We start from the raw sequence: 19,508 nt of genomic DNA, 5'->3' as shown, positions 1-19,508 counted from the left end.
GTTACCCATTGTGTGATCAGTTTCTATCCCTCAATACAATACATTCTTCATTCTATGGACCTTAGCAGTTGTTACCCATCAATATCAGCTATAATTTTGGATGTCGTACATAACCCATATCTGTGTGTTACCAGAGCATGTCCCGCAAATTTGTACCGTCCTGCATAGAGGAACTACAGAGACGATAGTTAAGAACATTTATAATCAGGTGATTTTTAGCTACTTGGAACTATGTGTTTCTACCTAACTAGTTGTTTTGCTGACAACAGGATGTTAACTCCAGTTGTCTGTAAAACAGATCTAGGTAATAAAATCAAATTTTTCCTCTAACTTTTGATCCCAGAAGGCTAGTTAGGCTTACACTTGAGGTTTCCCTGTTAGCATGACCTGAGCCAAACTGCACAGAATTTTGGGAGTGGCTGTTGGATGAACCATTGGTCTAAATAATTTAGGGGGAGGAAATCCTGAGGTGGTGGAGTTGCTGCGGGGACATGGCTATGAGTTGGTGTGACATGGTCTAGCATTAATTTTTTTGTCAGCTATCAGTAGGCTGACCTACGTCCTAGCATGCCTCTTGAGGGCCTTTCCAATTGAGCTCTCGGGAGGAGGGAAGGAAAGTCAGGAAAAACATGCAATTCCCTTTTGGGGGGAGGGAAAGCACCTCGAGATTTGTGAGCTTCTCTGGGAGAAGGTATTTACCACAAATGTCACATCAATTAAAGGAAGGGCTGCACTGTGGAAAAGCCAAGATCAGGGGTAAAAGAGAAAGGCAAGGTAGCACCAGGGAGCCTGGGCATGACACGGAAACATCTCTGCTTTTGCTGGCTAAAGGGACCAAACATCCCCAGTGAAGGGGCTGGCAGTGAGTTTGGAATTCTCAGCCTGACCCGAGCATCAGGTGAAAATCCTTCTTACCCTCAGATCTTTACCTTCAACATTCTCCTCAATGTTTCCTGTGACATCCCAGGTCTACCCCCACCCTTTTCCCCTGTCCGGCACCTTATAGAAGGAAAAACATCTAAGGAAAGAAGTAGCCGATGCCAGTTTTGGCCTCCTTTTCCCGGGGCACACGGAGCAATGGGCGGTCTTGCTCTGGAATGGGGGGGTTACCCGCTCCTTCCTCATCGTCATGGGAACGGGCAGTGCCGGGAGGCACAGCTGGCTCCTCAGAGGAACCTGGAAAATAGTAACAATGTTAACTCCTTATGTTTCTAGACTTTATATTTTGCACAGCACCCAAGGGACTAAGACCTAATTTAGCCCTTCAAATACAATACAAGGCAAGAAGTTAGGATAGGAATGAGTATCCCCATTAGACATGTTAAGGAAACTGCAGCCTAACAGTAGAATATAGATCTCTAAATCTAGGCCCACTGTGGAAGGTGTTGGGGGTAGGGCTGAGTTAAAGAACAGAAAGAGTGAGACAGATACCCTGTGCTCAGAGCAAACGGACACCACCACCAGGAAGACGAGGAAGAGGGTGGCCTCCTAACAACCACCACCACCCTATAAGCAACCTAACTAATTTCACTAAGCAAATGAGTAACAAAGTTGGAGCTGGAAGTTTACAGCACTTCATGGAGGGGAGAAAACAGGTGTCAGTCATCAATAACTCTGGGGAGGACGTGTGGTTCATGACTTGGCCAGGCCAAGACTTATTTTTAAGGAGGGTTGTATCTACAGGAAATGTAACATCTGCATCTTCCTTATGGATTGCCTTTGGACTCCAAAATTGTTTGGATCCAAGATCATTAGGCATTGGGACAGCTTCCACATTCATGATTTCTGCAAGACTGACGGCCAGGTCTGGCTGAGGGTCTGGAATTGTGCTGAGAATGGACATTTGTTCAGGTTCTGGAACCAAATTGCTAACTTCATCCTCTTCAAAGGTGTTGGCTTTGTCTTTCTGAGAAATGGAAATTTTGTTGTGAACTTGAGCATCCTCAGGTTCTAGAACCACAGTAAGAACTAAGTCTTTTTCAAGATTGAGGCTTTCTTTAGAGCTTGGGATTCCACTGACATCAGAGGCTTCTTTGTGTTCTGAGATTTCTTCAGCATCTGAGGCTTCTTCACTGTTTGGGACCTCACTCACATCTGAAGATTCTTCTTGGTCTTGAATTTCATCAAAATCAGGCACATCTTCAGGGCTTGTTACCACATGGAGAGCTGGGACCTCTTCAGAGTTGGAGTCTTCTGGACTTTCTTCCCGATGTGGAATTTCTTCAGTAACTGAGGTTTCTTCATCATTTGGAACTCCATAAAAAGTTGGCACCTCTTCAAGGTGGGGATCTTCTTCAGAGTCTGAGAGTCCATTACTCTCCAGGGATTCTTTGTGATTTAGGATTTCATGACCCCCAGGGGCTTCTTCAGGGCTTGGTACCACGTGAAGAGCTGGGACTTCTTCAAAATCAAGGTTTTCATCAGAATCTGAAATCCCATTGAGCTCTGGGGTTTCTTCATGGTCTGGAATTTCTTCAGCATTTGAGGATTCATCATTTGGGATTTCGTCAAGATCTGGGACCTCTTCAAGATTGGGATCTTCTTCAGAGTCTGGGTTTTCATCATTACCTGAAGCATCTGTGTGGTCTGTGATTACATCGGTGTCTGGGACTTCGTTGTTTGGGATTACATGGAGATAAGGAATTTGTGCGAGGTCAAGATTTTGGTTATCTTCAAAATTTGGTCCTTCTTCAAGGGCAGAGTTTGGGTTTTCTCCAAGATTTGGGATTTCTTGCATATCTGGGGCTCCTTCGGGATCTGGGACCATATCAAAATATGGTATTTCTTCAAAGTCTGGGATTTCAATGAGTTCAGGAACTTCATCATCAGGGTCTAGAATATCTTCAAGGGGAGGAAGATCATCAAAATTCAGGGTATCATCATCATCATCATCATCATCATCATCATCATCAACATCGTCATTGTCATCATCATCTTCTTCATCAAGCTCTGGGATGCCTTCAAGATGTGGGCCTTGAATCTCAAGGTCATTTGGGATCTCGAGACCTTGAACTTCCCCAAAGACTATTCCTTGATTGAGATACTCAAATACTAGCTCTTCATGGACTGACACATCTTCCTCAGAGGACTCATCTTCCCCAAGGAGCTGATCTTCAGCAAAGAACTGGCCTTCAGGAAGGGCCTGACCTTCACCAAGGGACTGACCTTCAGCAAGGGCCTGACCTTTACCAAGGGCCTGACCTCCAGCAGGGAACTGACCTTCATCAAAGGGCTTGCTCTGAGCAAGGACAGCAGCCCGGACTTCAGCAGAATTTTCCACTGGATCAGATAGTAAAGCATCCTCTTCCATCTTTATGCGTGCACTCCTGGATGGGAATGAATTTTAAAAAGTAAGTCAGTTTTTTATACTTAGATTGTCTAACACGACGGTGGTCTGGGATTAGAACCCCCACAGGCAATGCTCTTCAGGCTAAGCTTAAACAAACCAACAAAACACTCACTGGATCTTCCTCAAATTCCTGCGTCTGATAAAATCCAAGGCTTCAGGACTGGATTTCCACACGCGCTTAGCAACCTGCTTCTGAATATGGGGAGGCACCTGAGGGTAAAATGAGCAATGTTAGCCTTTATTATATGACATTTTAAATTTAGACTCATCTCTATCAGGTACCTAGGACTGAAGGCACCATAACCATCTAATGCAGGAGGAATTTCTGGAAAATTTGGTGGCTGCTTGCTTTGGCTACCATCAGGGATGCATGTACATCTCTCCCTTGCCTTGTGAATAGGAGAGAGAAAGCTGTGAAGTAAGTTTGTCCAGAGGTTCCATTTACCTGGAAGAGGATATCCCAGTTATCAATCATGGCACGGACCACATTGACAGAAGCAACATAGTGGTCAATCCCCAGTCTTGTCTTCCTGGACTCCCTCTTGGCAAATCTTCCCTTCTTCAGCAGAGCAGATCCAAACACCAGAGCCAAATTGGTAGAAGTCATACGGTTGCCTGAAACCTATGAAAAGGAAAACAGAAAGTGCTCAACTCTGAGGTGCTGATGGAAATGACAAAATTATAAATGTCTCTTATTGTTCTTGCTTCCCTCTCCTACTGTATGTCTCTGTCTCTCATATACTCCCACACATGTCCCCTACTACTCTCATAACTCTTTTCCAGAGCCGTTTTTTATTGTTGTTTGTTTTGTTTTGTTTTTACCAATTGTCCATCAATGCCAATGGAGTCCTCGCAATTCTCAGTGATTTTATGCAGGGCCTTCAGCAGACGCTCCAGGGTGTCACTATGGCAAGGTGGCATCAGATAAACCAGCAGTTGCAGGGCAGAAAGCTGATCCTGTGGCTTTAGAGCTAGAAGAAGGAAAACAAGGGCTGGCTCAGGGGTCTAACCTTGGCAGCAACCTGGTATCAAGAGAGATGTGATGATGCTTGAAAACTAAGGAAAGCTATGGAGAAAGAACCCAGGCATCTTGTCTTTGCTCATTCCCAAAGTACTTGAGCTCAAGAACCCTAAAAGCAAGAAAGTGATCCCATCAAAATCAGACCCCTTCTATAGAACCTAGGTTCTTCTTTGCCCTGAGAGGCACACAAAGCTTCAAGAAGCTCTAGAGAAATTTCCAAACAATAGACTTACAATGGAATATTAAGAGATGCAAGAAAAGCAATCTGGATAGGTGTTTTCATCTTCTGGTGTTTATTCTGTTTTAGTTCTTTGGGGTCCTGCAGCCAGAGCTCTGTCCCGAGACCCCCACACCCCCATATTACTTACTTTCCTTGCCTGAAAAGGGAAAGCAGAAGACTTACTCGCTGTCAGAAGGAAGGACATATACAGATCATCTGGCAGCAGAGAGTCCTTCATGTCACGGAAAAACTCCTTGAGGAGTGCAGCCACATCATGTACGTTCTGAGTGTCATCCAACACGACGTCGAGCCCTTGATCAAATTCTTCACGGAGCTAGGAAAAAGGGAGAGAATACATGGATCCTCTGACCTGCCCACCACAGGCCACCTCCTGCCTCAAGCTTCAGTGGAAGTAGCTGGCAATATGGTGTGCCTGAGGGGCTAGAAAGAAGACTTTCATTGGCTCCCAACACACACCCCAAGCATGAAACTCCCCCAGGTCTGTGGGGGGGAGGGAAGGACCCCCCCACACCCCCACCTGCTTTCCCTCAGTCAGGGAACATAAGTATAAACATAACCAATTTACCTCACGCACTCTCTCCTCTGAGTATTCCAGGGTGAAAATCCCCACCGTGCTTAAGCCTGAAAGAAAAGACCAAGGGATGCTAAGTATCTCTGGTCCCCTTCCCCACCGCATTTCCCCTTTCCCCAGCTGAATCCCAACACCAACTGGGGGCAGGGGAATGTTCCCATCCTTGACCACATGACCTCTTTTCTCTCCCCTTTTCTAGAACACCATTCTTTCCCTTTAATTGCCTACCTTGATTTACACATCATTTCCAGGTCCCCTTACCATGTTTTTCAATGAAGCTGCAGCAAGCCTCAACAACCTGGGGGATTTGTTTAGCAATCGGATTGAGGCTCATCTTCCTTTTGGATCCTAGAAGTCGCTGGCCAATTGGAAAGGAAATCTTGGAAAGTTGCAGGGTCTGCAGCAGCAGAGCCCCGTCCTCCAGTTCAGCCAGGCTGTCCACAGAGACTGCACCCTGTGGAGAAACCCAGACTATCTTAAAAATGAGGGTGGGGGGCATGAGGGTCCCTTCAGGCCTCCCGGAGGATTGCGTTACATTCATAACAGGAGACAGTCTCTCCGTGGCAAGCCAATTGCACCCCTCCAACATGTTCCGTTCATCTCCCGCCTTCCTCCGAGGACACAGGACTTGATCTTCCTGCCGCCCCCCTCCCTCACCCCGCATCTCTGGATGCCTTAGGGCCACCGCCTGAACCACGGCCTGAACCTTTAACTCACTCGACGCCCGCGGCGAGTAAACTCCCGGGGCAAGGAGGGCTCATCCCGCCTGCGACTGAAAAAGCGCCTGATGCGGCCAAACATCCTTTGCACCACATTTCCCCGACGACGGCCCGCAGCCTGACCGGTGGATTCCTCAATCTGCATCGCGGCTGTTAGTTCAAGATGCTTGCGGCGGGTAAGCTCGTTCACCAGCACCTCTTCCAGACGAATGCCAAATGTCTTCAGTGATACGACTGCGAAGCCAGGGAGAGAAAGAATGAGAGACGTCAACGCTCCGCAGCGCTTAAATATGGAGGAACTGCAGGGGCTGTGGCACCCACACTTCTAAGCAACCGCCCGCCGCCAACCCCACCCCTCCAGACCCACAGCGCCCCTCCCCGGGGAGCGACAAAAAAAAAAAAAAAAACCCTGCAGCGGTGTGGCGCAAGGACTCAGCTCCACTCAAACTACCCCGACGGAGCTCAAGGTCCCTGCCTTGAGCCCTGCCAGGAGGGGACAGCCTCGGAACAATGAGGGCAGCTTCTTCTAGGCGATCTATCTGGAGCGGGTGCAGCGGGAAGGCTTAGGCAGATCAGCTAGGACCGCTGCGTGTCTGTAGCTAGTGCGCCATTTCCTGAAATCATCCCCTCGGGGGTTGGGGCGGTGGACCCCCAGCAGCAGAGGGCACCGCCCAGCCTCCAGTAGCTAGGGACACAATACGGGGGGTCAGCAGCCCATTTAGTTCCTAAGAAAAGTAAGAAAGCCCCTCACCCCTCTGCTGTCCTCTCAGAATCAGAAACCACTTCTCAAAGGTGTTTGGACGGTCAATAGGTAGAGCTATGGAAAGAGAAAAAGAAAAGACACGCACGCTCGCACCAAAAGGATTTAATAAGTGTCGAAAACATCTCAGTGTATTGATCTCAGTGTACTGATGGCAACCAGTCCGATCCAGCACGCTCAAAGTGTTGTGCTTTCTCCCAGCCTCAGTTTCCCCGTCTGACAACGGGAACAAGCCTATCTATCACACCTGAGTCTCTAAGAATTGAACCGGATCAGACGACTGGAGGCGCCGCGTGCGCACCGCACACCGTGTCGAGCGCGGCAGTAGCTCCACACTGGGCTTCAGGCATCAACTGCGGGCTCTGAGGCGCCGGAACAGAGCAACAGGCTAGGGGAGGGGCTCCACCTGCGCCGCGGCAGCAAGTAGGGGTCTCCAAGTTCCCGCGGGCGCGCTCGCGCCCCGGCTGCCGTCGGCTTCACGAGCCGCAGCCCGAGAAACCGCGACTTGCGCCATCGCGGCGCTCAGACCCCCGCCGCGGGGTCTCCTCGACCCTCCCGTGGCGCCCTCAGGCCGCTCCCGCTGCGCGCGCCTGGCGAGCCCACGGCCCCCGCCCTTTTCACTGCCGCAGGGGGGCCCCTCGGCCCGCGCGCCTCCTCCCACCTCCCCTGGGCCACCGAGTCCGCAAGTACCCCCTGACCCCCTCCCCACACGCTCGGACCCCATCCAGGGCTTTGTCCCGCTCGCTCCCCCGCAGCGGGCTGAGGTGGGCAGCGCGCGCAGCGCACCTCCTGCCACGCTCCGGCGGCCGCACAGCCCTCCCGCTCTGCGCCCGGATTGGCGCTTGTCTCTCCCACTGAGAGGATCTCCCTGATATCTCCCTCGGTATCTCCCTGAACTCGCCGTCTCTCGAGCGCGCGGTCTCTGTGCGTACTGGTACCTGCTCAGAGTGTCCCTCTGCGCCACCGCCTCCCTCTGACTCTTTCGCGCACCGCACCTGGTGCGTCAGTCTCTTCACCTGCCCTCCGTCCACCTGGCTGGCTGACCGCCCCTCAAGCCCCCCAGGCTTCAACCCAACTCAACTAATCTTGACGTCTCCCACTACCCAGACACCTTTCAACTCCCGCTTCCTCGGTGGTCTGGGCGCCGGCGACGGGAGCGGGAGCCCCTCCCACCCTCCTGGACCCCAGACTCTGCCCATCTCGCCCGGGGGTCCGCTCGCCCGAAGGCGGGGACGCCGCGCTCCGGGCCGGCTCACCTCTGTCAGGTTTGAATTCAGAGAGGAAATGTCTGGCCACGAGTTCGTGGTAAGCAGTCTCTTGCAGCTTCAGACGCTCCAGCTCCGACAGACTGTGTATTGATACCATCTTCGTCCTGCGGTCCGGATTGTGTCCTGGGGCTCCTCCCAGGACGTTCACTAAAAAAATGAAAGCGGACAATAACAGCAAAGGGGGCATAATTCTGGGACACAGTGTCCTTGCTGCCTTCAGAAAAGGAATGCAGCCACCCATTCTGGAATCGGATGATTATCAAGGCTGCATCATCCAATTGTCACTGGACCTGGTGGAAGGAACTGTGGGGGGTGGGGAGGGTGGCAAAGGGGGAGGGAAGACTGGGAGGCGGCTTCACCCTCAAAGAGAGCTGCCTCTGGTTGCTTATTTAAAAAAAAAAAAAAAAAAGCTTTAAAAAAAAAAAAAATCAGCCCTGAACCGACAGTCCGGAAAAGAGAAAACCTAATTAGGCAAAAAACCAAAACCAAAAAAAAAAAAAAAACCAAAAACAAAAACCCACCAGAAAACAAACGAAAAACAAAAGAAAGAAAAGGAAAAAAAGGAAAAAGAAAGGGAAAAAAAGATTAGAAAGAAAAATCAACCAACCTTATTTATAATTTTAAAATGTACTCTGAGACAAGAATAAGGTAATATTTTCCATCAATTAATTACAACAGTGATGGAGTTCATTTTTATTTTTTAATGATACTATTCTATGCTGGCCAGGTTGGATGAAATGGGCACATCCATCTAGGTTAGGAGCACTGAAAATTTGCACAGCTCTTCCAGAAAGCAAACTGGACACATAAGTATGGAGCCAAACATCATCCCCAGGCCCTTTGACCCAGTAATTCCCTTCTAGGAATCTATCCTAATGAAATCTTACTTTGGACAGTAAAAACTATATGTACATGAGCCATAACAAGAAAACATGTAAGGGGGAAAAGCTAGGCCAGCAACAAGACTAGTTATATAAATTATGGAATGACCACAGTCTGGAAAATTATGTAATGGTTAAAGTGAGGCTTACAAAGAGCTTTTAAACAACAAATACAAAATATAGAACTGTATTAATTATGATTACAACCATGTGAAGAAAAACATGCATAAAAATAAAAGACTGAAAGAAATGCACCCCAAGAAGAACAGCATCCGTATTAAGTGGTGAGATTTTGTTTGCCTTTTGCCTTTTTTCTATTTACCAAAAATTGTACAACTTGATAATATGATTTTTTTTTCATGAACAAAACATCAGTTTGTACCAAAACAAACAAACATCATTTTGAGGCCATTTCTAGTGGGACTCCCTACTACAGGTTTGGTGATCAGACCGAAGTTTGTCTAAGTGTATTGGCAAACTTGTTTTATATGTCCCTTCTCCATGGTTTCCACTATCTCAGACTGCTCCCAGGCTACCTAGGATCCCCCAGTGGGGATCTCCCTAAACCCCATAGAACATTCTTTCCTGCACATCCTGGCCTCCTCTAGTCACTTGTTCTTTCATTCATTCATTTTTTAAAAATCTATATGAACTGCCCACTTTGTGCCAGGCACTAAAGATTCAACTATGAGCAAGATAATACTACTCTTTTCATAAAAGATCTAACAGTGCAGTGAAGGAGACACACAGGGTGGCAACAATTTACCAAACTTTGTGATAAGTCAGTGGCCAAGATATAAACAAAGTACTGTGAGAGCAGAAAGGAGGAGACATGTAAGTCTGCCTGGAGACAGGGATGGGCTGGTGGTGGGGAACGTCCAGAAAGAGATCAGCTTGTGCAAAGGCAGAGAGGTTTTACATTCTTAAAGCTGTCTAAAGGGGATGGAAGGAGATAAATCTGCTTAGGCAGGGATGAGCTCAGGAATGGCCCTTAAGCCACGTTGTGGAGCTGGCCCTTCTCCTGAAGGCAGTAGGGAACTACTGCAGAGTTTTTACTGGGGAGTGACAGAGTCAGCGCTGCAGTTGGAAAAAGCACAGGGAGCAGTGAAAAGCCTGGTTTGGGTAGAGTCTGAAGTAGGTAGATCAGCCAAGACGCAAAGGGATGCTGATACAAGTCAGTGTCACTGGGTTGGGGCAGGGGATGGATTTTATGGGTAGAATTGAGGAACTTAGGGAAACTGTAATAAAAAGAGAAGAATTTGGAAATTCTTTTCTTTTTATTACAGTTTCCCTAAGTTATGGTTTGGGTGAGTGAATGGGTGCTGGTTCTTGACAGAGAATATAATTTGGGGGAATTAGACCTTTTGACAAGAAAGGAAGTGGTCACATGCCATCTTTTTTTCTGAGCTCCCGTTTGCCATGGAGTTTTATGGTAATATTCTATATATTATAATTGACTTGGGGGAAACCTTAAATTCCAAAGAGCAGGGAATGTGGCTTTAACAGAGAAAAGTAGGGAGGAGTTTGTCATCCAATAATCTAATAAATGAGCTCTGTTCAAAAGAAACACACAAACCTACAGACCCACAAAAATCCTACCCCTCTTCTGTTTCCAAAATTCTCTTTTGCCCACTTTCCTTAATGGCCAAAATCATGCATGTCAATAATAAATTCCTGCCAGGTAACTGAACTGCAGTATGAGAAAAGACAAGGAGTCTTTCTATGGCTTCAGAACTGAGTTAGGAGGAACATCCTTAGCATGGATTTTTTTTTTAAAGCTACTTCAAGTGCAAAGCACCATCCCCTGGACCCAAGGTGAATGCCTAAGCCCAACTGCCAAACTGTATCCACAAAAATGATCATTTTAACCAAAGAGACATGCACCGCACCCACCTCAGCCCCAGACTGAATCTCTAGCAGGTCCAGAACCTATTAGCCCAGGGTCTCATCCTGACACATACAACCTTGCTCTGAATTTTTCTGACATTACTCCCTTTTTCCCCCTTTCCCCCCTTCCTCCCTTCTCCTCTTTCCTCCTTTTCTCTCTTCTTCCCTTTTCCCCTTCCCCCTTTTCCCCTTGCCCCAATTCAGACATTTTTGTACCTGCTTTGGAGCTTCAGCTACTTCTTCTAAGGCTTCCCAGATCTGGTCATCCAAAGAGTAGGCTGGTTCTTTAACCCAAAAATCAAGATGAAAATCAACCCCTCTCTCCCCCCAAAATAAGGTAAGAACAAACAAGAAAACCTCAAAACAACACCAGCCAAGAGAGAGAGAGAGAAAAGCCTTTGAGAGATGAGTCAGCCTGGATGCTTACAATTACAAAGGAAATCAAAGGCCTTAGAATAAACCGTTTGTCATTGCCTCCTGCTCAAAGATAGAAGGCTAAACTTAAGAGCAATCATATGCTGCAGTTTTGCCAGTAAAATTGACACTGTCTTGCTTGCCTTCAAGTCTCTCAAGGCACCAGGAGAATTCAAGACAGAAGCAGAGTTAGCGAGGCCAGTATGCCCAGACAGGAAGCAGATGGAAAGGGTGGGGAGGAGGACAAGTAAGCAGGCTTCAACATCACCAAGAGACGTGGGTACATAGCAGGTTCTTGAGATCTGAATACTTGTCCTTGGACTTGGTTTTCCAAGCTCCTCACAGGGAACAAAGTGCCAAGAAATCTCTCTGGCTCCTAAGTGTCTTCCCCTTCCCCCTTCAGCATGTCATGGGGCTGGCCTGAAGTGACCATGACATCCAAAAATACAGTAGGAAGGGGGAAAGCAGGACCTCTAAATTTCAGCCTAGAATTCAAAACATTTGCAAAAACAATATCCTTAGACATGTATCTGTAGTGGCCCCCAGAGTTAGAGCTAAGTGCAAAGCAGAGCTTTACAATTTCTTAGCTGTGTGGCCTTAAGAAAATCAGTTGAGTTCTCTGAGCCTCAATGACTTCCTCTATAAAGTGGGGAAATGATACAATACCCATTTCAGTAGTTGTGTGAGAATTAAATGAATAATATATGTGTGATATTTAGCATCAGCTTTTAATAAACATGTTGCTCTTGAAGATTATTTGCAAAGGGCCCGAGTTTACCAGAAAATATCAGGTATCAAAAGTAATTACATAAAATTAGAATTTGCATCAATGAGTACATCCTACTCTGTCAAGCTCTACTAAATTGGAATTAAATTAAAACAGGTAAAGAGATCTTGGGAGACTTTTGGGAATAGATATTTCTTCTTCAATCCCCAATGGCATCAGGGGCAAGTCGTCAAAAAAACAACAACTATCTTACAAAATTTTGGAAAACTAACTGCATAGGTCCATTTTTCAAATGCTATTATTCAGGTTAGTAAAGTGCCTATATGTCTCAAAATGTATTTTTCTTTCAAACATCCAATTTTACATTGTCACTGGCAAAAGAAGGCATAATTATATTTAGATCAGTCAAAGGGCTAGGATATTAGCAGATGCCAAAGGAGAGAGTTTGAACAAAGAGCAGAGGGACACCCAGAGCAAGTCTCCAACAATACAAAAAAGAGAAACACACATAAGTGGCACCAAGCCTGTTCCTCACGTCCTCTTGAAACACATAGCACAGATGGAGAAACAAATTAACATCAGAAAGGTCACCCACTTTGACATTGTGAGGACAGGAATGCTTTCAGGGAAGCATAAATCCACAGCCCTCACATTTTGGAGGACTAATTTACTCCATTGCTACCATCAAATAGTTGGGGGTGGCAGAGTGCTCACTAATAACACCTATGAGAATAAAAGCAGGGACTGCACTGATTACATCATTTGAATCCTTATAAAGTAGACACTTTATGGCACCATCAGAATTTTGTTCCAAGCCTCTGATTGCTCCTCAGAGTTTGAGGAATCAATAGTGGATGAGACAGGCATTGCGTCTGGGTTATTCAAATGTCCACAGGCAGTGACAATGGATGAAGACATCCTCATTAACATATCGCAACATGGGAAAGAGATTCAGGTTTTTAGATGAAAACATTTGGGTGCCACTTTGGTTTGCTGGCACAATACCTCATCCATCCCTGAGCATTAATGAGTTAGTCTTTAAGTTGTTATCCTATAACCTCCATTTCAGCAAAGGCTGCAGTTGTGATGAACAAAATGGCTCATTTTCTCCTATGCAGTGATGGTGCCCCAGGATAATTAAACTTGGGGACAGTGTTCTTCAATACGTAGAGTCAGCCCATCATACCATAGTAGAAGCTCGTAAAATGGAGGTAGTCTGTTAACATATAGTGAGAAAAGCTCTGGCTTCAGAAGAAGAAAAAAGGAATTTTCAGGAACTACTTAGTGTATTAGACTGGATCAGAGAGAAAAAGGACCTTAGCCATCACCTAGTCCAAAGCTTCCATTCCACAGTTCAGAAAACTGATTTTCAGAGAGGGACAGGAATTTGCCCAAAGCCACACAGCAATCTGACAGCAGAATCTAGACAAGAAGCTACCTCTTCTCAGTCCTAGAGCTTTCTCCACTGCTCCATCCACCCTTACTCTTAATAGCTGCCAAATAACAAATGCTTAACTACCCAAATCAAAATAATGGACACATAATCAAAGTTTGATTCCATAAACCAGGGGAAGTCACCTCTGAAGGCAGACAACCACCACAAATCACAATCTTTTTGTAAAAAACAGTACCGTCATCATTCTATAGAGTGTGGGATGCCCTTTTTAAAATGTTATTGGCTAAAGAAACCACTACAGCCCAGGATAGTGAAAGGCAATGTTTATGCTACAAATATCCCAAATGATAGTGTAAACACGGTGATGCGACACCAAATACAAGGAACTACAGGTATTCTCACTATTATCTGCGGAATGTGTCAGAGTGCATAATAGTGCTGGCATCACAAGCCATGTCACACTGTCTGTTTTCCCCTTTCGGTTGCTGCTTCTTGTATGTCATGGCCAAAAATGTAAAACATAAAATGTTCCATCAATAGGAGGCAACCTGCGTTTAAATGTCTAATTTGCCTCGTGTTTTCACTTTCTCAAAAGCTTTCAATATGCCCATTATCTCTGGGCCCCATCACACAGTAGGTGTGCAACAAGTGTTCCTTAGGTGAATCATAGGATTATGAACTTTGAGGGATTTGAAAGAACATAAAAGTCTTGTAATTAAAACAGAAACAGCTACTCGTGATTCATAGATAAATGAATCATGCTATTTTATTCTCACAACAACCTCTGGAAAGGAGGGAGGTGGGGTATTATGTTTCCCCATTTACAGATAACAACAAACTCGGGAGAGGTTGTGACTTGCGTGAAGTTGCACAAAAAAAGCTATGGAAGAATCCGATCTGAGAACCAACTGTCCGAACCTATCCTCAGGCCAGGTCTTGCCTTCCCACCAAATCATGGTATTTCTTGGTTGTTCGTCTGCTGTCCAGAACTGGGACAGTCTGAACTGTGACTACATTCTTTCCTAAGAACGCAGCTAGATTTCTAAGGTCTTATTTATACACACTATTCTTGGGAAATGAGAGTAGAGATAGATTAGAAAGATCAGTTGATCGACTGATTGTTGGCTATGATAAGTAAATAAAATGATGATGGTGATGGTGATGATGAGAGAGCTGTCTCAGAAAAAGACTATTATGAAAGATAGAGGGAAAGAGTAGATAGAGGGAAAGGGCACCAAAGGTCCTGTGTGTTCCTCCCAACCCATCCCTCACACTGGCCTACTCCTGAGCTGAGACGATGCCCTCCTGGAAAGGTCCTGAGATCTAGACTGGAACTTGGGTTCAAATCCCAGCCTCGCCACATGTAAGTTCACGCACTCATTCACCAAGTGACCCGTAGCAAATTATCTCGTGCTTCTGAGCCTCAAGCTCCATCACCTTACAAAATAAGAATCATCGTAATTATTAGCTGTGACTGTGGTAAAGATTAAATAAAAGACAGGGCAGAAGGAAATAATCCTCCAAAAGACACAGTGCTGTACGGAGGTGAGGAGTTGTCCTCCAAAACATCTGAAAGTGAAATCTGAGAGTAAGACTGAGCAGAAGTGTCACTATCTGGAATGAGGCAGGCAGTGACCCTCCCTGGCACCCTCCTTTGAAGGCAAATATGGGTACTCACTCTCAGTCAGCAGGAGGCACACTTTTAGAGGGGATGAGTTAAACTGCTTCTTCACTGTGTCTTTCAGTGATCAGAGATGCAAGACAACTCTGCGTGAGGGGGGCACAGGGGTTAGTCACGGCTGTGAAGCGTAGAAAAAATGAACTGGCCCACAAAAAGGATTTAGGCCCCACCTTTGGCTTCCACAGCACAGTGTGCAAGCCATCCATGCTAGGTATGGGAGAAGAAAGTGGGGAGTCATCTGGAGTGGAAAGCCCCAGTTTCTGCCCTTGGGATCTTGTAGGCTAGTTGGAGGTCACGTAAATGTTAAGACCCTGCAGGCCTGTCAAGAAAGGCCCATAGGTCTAATATCATTCTTCCCTACACTGTTTTAAATAGATTTCCTCTCCTTTTTTCCTTTAAAGAATATTAAGAATTGACTATTTCCTCAGGTCCACTAGCACTAGGAAGACCCCTCTTTAGGACACACTCCCTTTCAAACACATGCATTCACTCCCATAGACATCCATGCACACACACCCCCTCAAGCTCTTTCACATATGTATATTTAGACACACAGAATGTATTCGCTACAACAGAGAGAAGGAGAGAAATAAGACTCTGCCATCAAGCATTTGTACCTGCAGACCACAGCTGGGGCTTCTACAGAGTGGGCATGAGACAGAAAAGACCAACGGAGACACTCCCTCACACTATCTGAACAGACCCCTAGGAAGGAAACCTCTAGAATAAAGTTCTTCTCAGACTCTGTGCTGAGAACTATCTTTTCCCCATCTTTGTTTCCCCACCCCCAACCTGCCTCTCATCTCCTTTGATCGTACCCTCCCCCCAATAAGCACCCAATTTGCTGCCAGTTTTCTTTCTCAAAATCCTGTCTAAGTGGCTGTCATAGAGAATTGGGGCTGTGGGAGATGTTTTCTCAGGTAGCTGTCATTCTAAGAATGGTATTTTAAAACTACATTAAAATAACCATATTTTTTAAATGTCTAACTATCTATCCCCTCTTCAAAATTAGACCACCCTCTCAGCTATGATGCAGTGAAAACAAAAACAAAAACAAAAAATCCTCGACCAGGAATCAGGAGGCCTGCCTAGTTACTAGGCAGCTGAGTGGCCTTGGGAAAGTCGGGGAGCATCTCTAAGCCGAAACACGACTGGGGTAATTTATTATCATCCTGTTTATCTAAGAGCACAGCAGAAACACAACTCTCAAGTCTGCAGAGTCCTTGATACTTCCATAGGACTTCACCAACTCCAGGACACGGGGCCATACTGCCGCTGTCCACAGAAGCAAGGGCGCCCCTAGTCCTCCGCAGGCCTAAATGCTCCAGAGAGCAGAGGAGTCTAAGCGGGTCTCCCAGTCTCTCCCTCCTGGAGCCGCAGCTCCGCTGTCTGCCCTTGACACACACACCCCTTGCCCCCCCCCCAGCCCCCTCACCCCCCGCGCTCGGTGACGGCGGAGGGAGGGGGAAGAGGACAGAGAGGAGACCCGGCCTGGCGTGGACTTTGTGCCCTCTGCCTGGGCCTCTGGCTGCCACCGTGCCGCAGAGCGCGGCCTTCTGGCCGGGGTGCACCACACGCGTCCCGCCCCGATGTGGCTTGAGAGAACGCAGAAGCTGCGAAGTTAAACAAAGCCGCGCGGCGCGCAAAGACCCCTCTCAGCTTCCACTCCCAGCTAAGAATGCGAAAGATTAAATCTTGCTCTGGAGCTCGAGGTCTGAACATGGAACGCGAAAACCTAGAACTTGTGAGCACTTGCGGGCTTCCTCTCCCTCCCTCACGTCGGGTCCTCCCTTGGACGACCCTCGCCTCCCACTCTAGCCCCTCATTGGGCTGCATTCAAGCCCCTGGAGCTCTGCCCCTGCACTACCTCTTGGCGACTCTCCTGGTCCGGCCAGGGAATGAGTGGCTGCGTGACCCGCTGGTCAGTCCTGCGGCTTGGCCACAGCCCGTCCTGGGACGAGGAGCTGCAGGCTCAGCGAGCGCTAAGCTCTGCGGCTCGGATTCCCCCACTCTCTGTAAAGCCTTCCGCGGTGGGGCAGGGGCTGATTCATAGCAATCTTCCACGCAGCAGCCAGCTGATTGCCTTACGCATACCTGTTTGCTAAATTCCCTGGGCTACTCCCACTGTTTCTCCCTGTACCCCACAATCTTCTCTCCTTTAATTCAAAGCTGATCTCTCCTTCAAGATTCAGCCCAAGGGTCCCTTCCTCTGAGTGCTTTGCAAATTTCCCCTCCCCTAGCCATGCCACACAATCTCACATTACAGGCGAAGGAAAGGCAGAAGTGGAGGTTTCGATGGCTAAGAAACTTACCAAAGGGCACAGAGATAATTAGTGGCAGAATCAAGAGGAAGACCCAGAACTCCAGGATGGAAGCTCCGCACACTTTCTGCTCCCTTTCATTGCTTCCCCTCTGCCCTTATTTGTCTGGCACTGGAGGGCAAGGAACATCTCTGGTTGGCCCTTTGCACTCAGGGACTGCATCAGCAATAACCCCCTCCCCTCCCTGCCTCATGCTTCCAGCTCCTTGTTTCCCATCTTGTCCAGGGCCTTTGCTCTTGCAACCTCAGAGACAAAAAGGTCATTTTGTTCAAAGTCCAGTGCAAGAGCAAACAGAAGCTGACTTCACAAAGTCCTCTACCCACCTGGATGAGAATGGTCTCAGTAACGCCCCCCCAACCCCCACAACACACATACACAAAACTATAGTCTTCATCTTTCTTTCTGTACCTCCTTGGCACCTTGCAAAATCAGAAGGCACTCACACCTGCCCAAAACATCTTACCTTCTAATACCTCTTCCAAAAATGCTGCCCTTCCAGTCTGCAGCCCAGCACTTATATGTACAAATCACTGTTCAACCAAGCAAAAATATAATATTCCCAAGTACTAAATTTTCACATCTGATGCAACAAGGATAATTCGATCTTATAAACACAATCTCTCAAGTGGGGAGAATTTCAAATATGCAATTACACCCCCTCCCAATTGGATTTTCTCCTCTCCTGGACAAAGTAAATGGACAAAGGGAAGGTGTTGTTGATACAGAGGGACAGGAATGGAAAAAGAAAGAGTAGAGTCAAGAATGCCAGAGACTATGGGTGAGCCTGGCAAGAGGGAAGGAGCAGGAAGCAAAGCCTGGGCAAAGTAGAGAAGGAATGAAAGAGAGGGGAGAGGAAAGTGGGGAGATGCTGACTCCAGGTGGACACAGATACTGGGGCAGACCAGGGAGACGAGGACTGACTCCCCAAAGGTTCAGGGAGGTTGCTCTCAGGGACCTGGATTGGAAGTGAGATCCAGAAGCCCAGTGGCAAGTCTCTCTTATGCCCTAGCAAAGGGAGAGAGCTTCTGGCTCCAGTAGCAGCATGGGTGGCGCTCTTTGCACTTAAGTACCAACACCACCATCAGGACCAGGAAGATGCCCTCTTTTCCTCCGCCTCCTTCCTCCACCGCCCCCCCCCCCAGTTATTCAATAAATCTTACCCAAAAAAGGAATGTAATTTGAATGCTCAGGGCAGTTTTCCTTTCCGTAGAAGAAGAGGATCTCTCCCTCTCCTCCTGCAGAAAATGGGTTGGGTGCTACCCCTTTATACATTCTAGAGTACCAGATCAGGAGAGGGGGAGAAAGGGAGGCAGTGGCAATTTGAGGCTGGTCCAAATTGTCCTGGCATCTCCCTCTTTCTCTCTTTCTCTCTCTCTCACTCTCTCTCTTCCCCCCCCACCCCCCCACCCCCCGTTGGAATTTTCTGTAGCCCCTCCTTCTGGCCCTGGCAGCTCTGCCCCCCTTCCCCACTGCAGCATCCTAAGCCACTTCCCCCACCTTTGGGATACAGGACTGATATTGGGGTGCATCTTCCTGGTGATGCTTGCTTTCTAATGTGGGATCTTAGACTAACACGCCACAGAAAAATTTTAGTTAAGAGTGGGTGGGTGTCACAGAAGATGAAGAGAGAAACCCATTCAGATAGCCAACTGCCTTGTCAGGAAAGCATCACAGGTCGGTGTTGGGAGCAGTTGGGAGAAATGATTTGAACCCGAGTGCATACGGAGCCGATTTATGCAGAAAAACAGCAGATTGTTGGCTTGGGTTATAGTGATCACCTTGGTAACATAAATACATAAATACTGCGTGATATATTAGTGAAAAGGTAGATCACTGAAGATCACTCGGTGTCCATTTTCTCATGTGCAAAATGGGGGAGTAAATGTCACCGTATAGCTTGTGGGAAAGAGCATGTGAAATAACATCAGTAAAGTACTTAGCACATGGCCTGGCACAGAGACCCTTACCTCATGAATTTCCTTCCGGTGTTGGACACAGGAGGGATAAGAGGTTTCCCAAGGTTGCATAGCAAGCAGCAGACTCAGGATTGGAACACAGGTATCCCCAACCCCCCCCCCCAAGAAGGGTGCTTTCCACTTTACTTCCTCCTCTGAGAAGGCTGCCAAGGCTTTCCTTGGGGACCCGGCTGGAGTGGAAGCAGGGAAGTGGGTTAGGAGCCGATTCTATGCGTCTGCATATAGTGACTACCACTTAGCACCAGTCCCAAGGGCTCGGGCTTCTGCTTCATCCACCTGCTCATCCTCACTCAGGT

The 19,508-nt window shown here is 47.3% G+C and overlaps 1 protein-coding gene across 3 annotated transcripts in view; it reads right to left on the bottom strand.

Annotated features, from left to right (window-relative positions):
* Window positions 1–536: 536 nt before the first annotated feature.
* Window positions 537–19,508, bottom strand: part of ARHGAP36 (Rho GTPase activating protein 36) — a 37,148-nt gene continuing 18,176 nt past the window's right edge. For 2 of the 3 annotated variants that reach the window (XM_032331444.1, XM_032331443.1), the window contains exons 2-12: window positions 7,918–8,076; window positions 6,653–6,718; window positions 5,900–6,135; window positions 5,444–5,636; window positions 5,177–5,232; window positions 4,774–4,924; window positions 4,172–4,320; window positions 3,795–3,971; window positions 3,462–3,559; window positions 3,220–3,326; window positions 537–1,176 (exon numbers count right to left, since the gene is read on the bottom strand). In XM_032331444.1, the coding sequence (XP_032187335.1) occupies window positions 1,019–1,176; window positions 3,220–3,326; window positions 3,462–3,559; window positions 3,795–3,971; window positions 4,172–4,320; window positions 4,774–4,924; window positions 5,177–5,232; window positions 5,444–5,636; window positions 5,900–6,135; window positions 6,653–6,718; window positions 7,918–8,076 (1,550 nt within the window). In that variant the 3' untranslated portion in view covers window positions 537–1,018. Of the gene's footprint in view, window positions 1,177–3,219; window positions 3,327–3,461; window positions 3,560–3,794; window positions 3,972–4,171; window positions 4,321–4,773; window positions 4,925–5,176; window positions 5,233–5,443; window positions 5,637–5,899; window positions 6,136–6,652; window positions 6,719–7,917; window positions 8,300–19,508 lie in introns of those variants that run through there. The other variant, XM_032331442.1, reaches the window with a different exon arrangement.

The sequence above is a fragment of the Mustela erminea genome, chromosome X (genome assembly GCF_009829155.1).
Source record: "Mustela erminea isolate mMusErm1 chromosome X, mMusErm1.Pri, whole genome shotgun sequence".
NCBI classification, from domain to species: Eukaryota; Metazoa; Chordata; class Mammalia; order Carnivora; family Mustelidae; genus Mustela; species Mustela erminea.
Note: the sequence above shows the minus strand (reverse complement) of the source record. Positions and strands in the feature narration are given on the sequence as shown.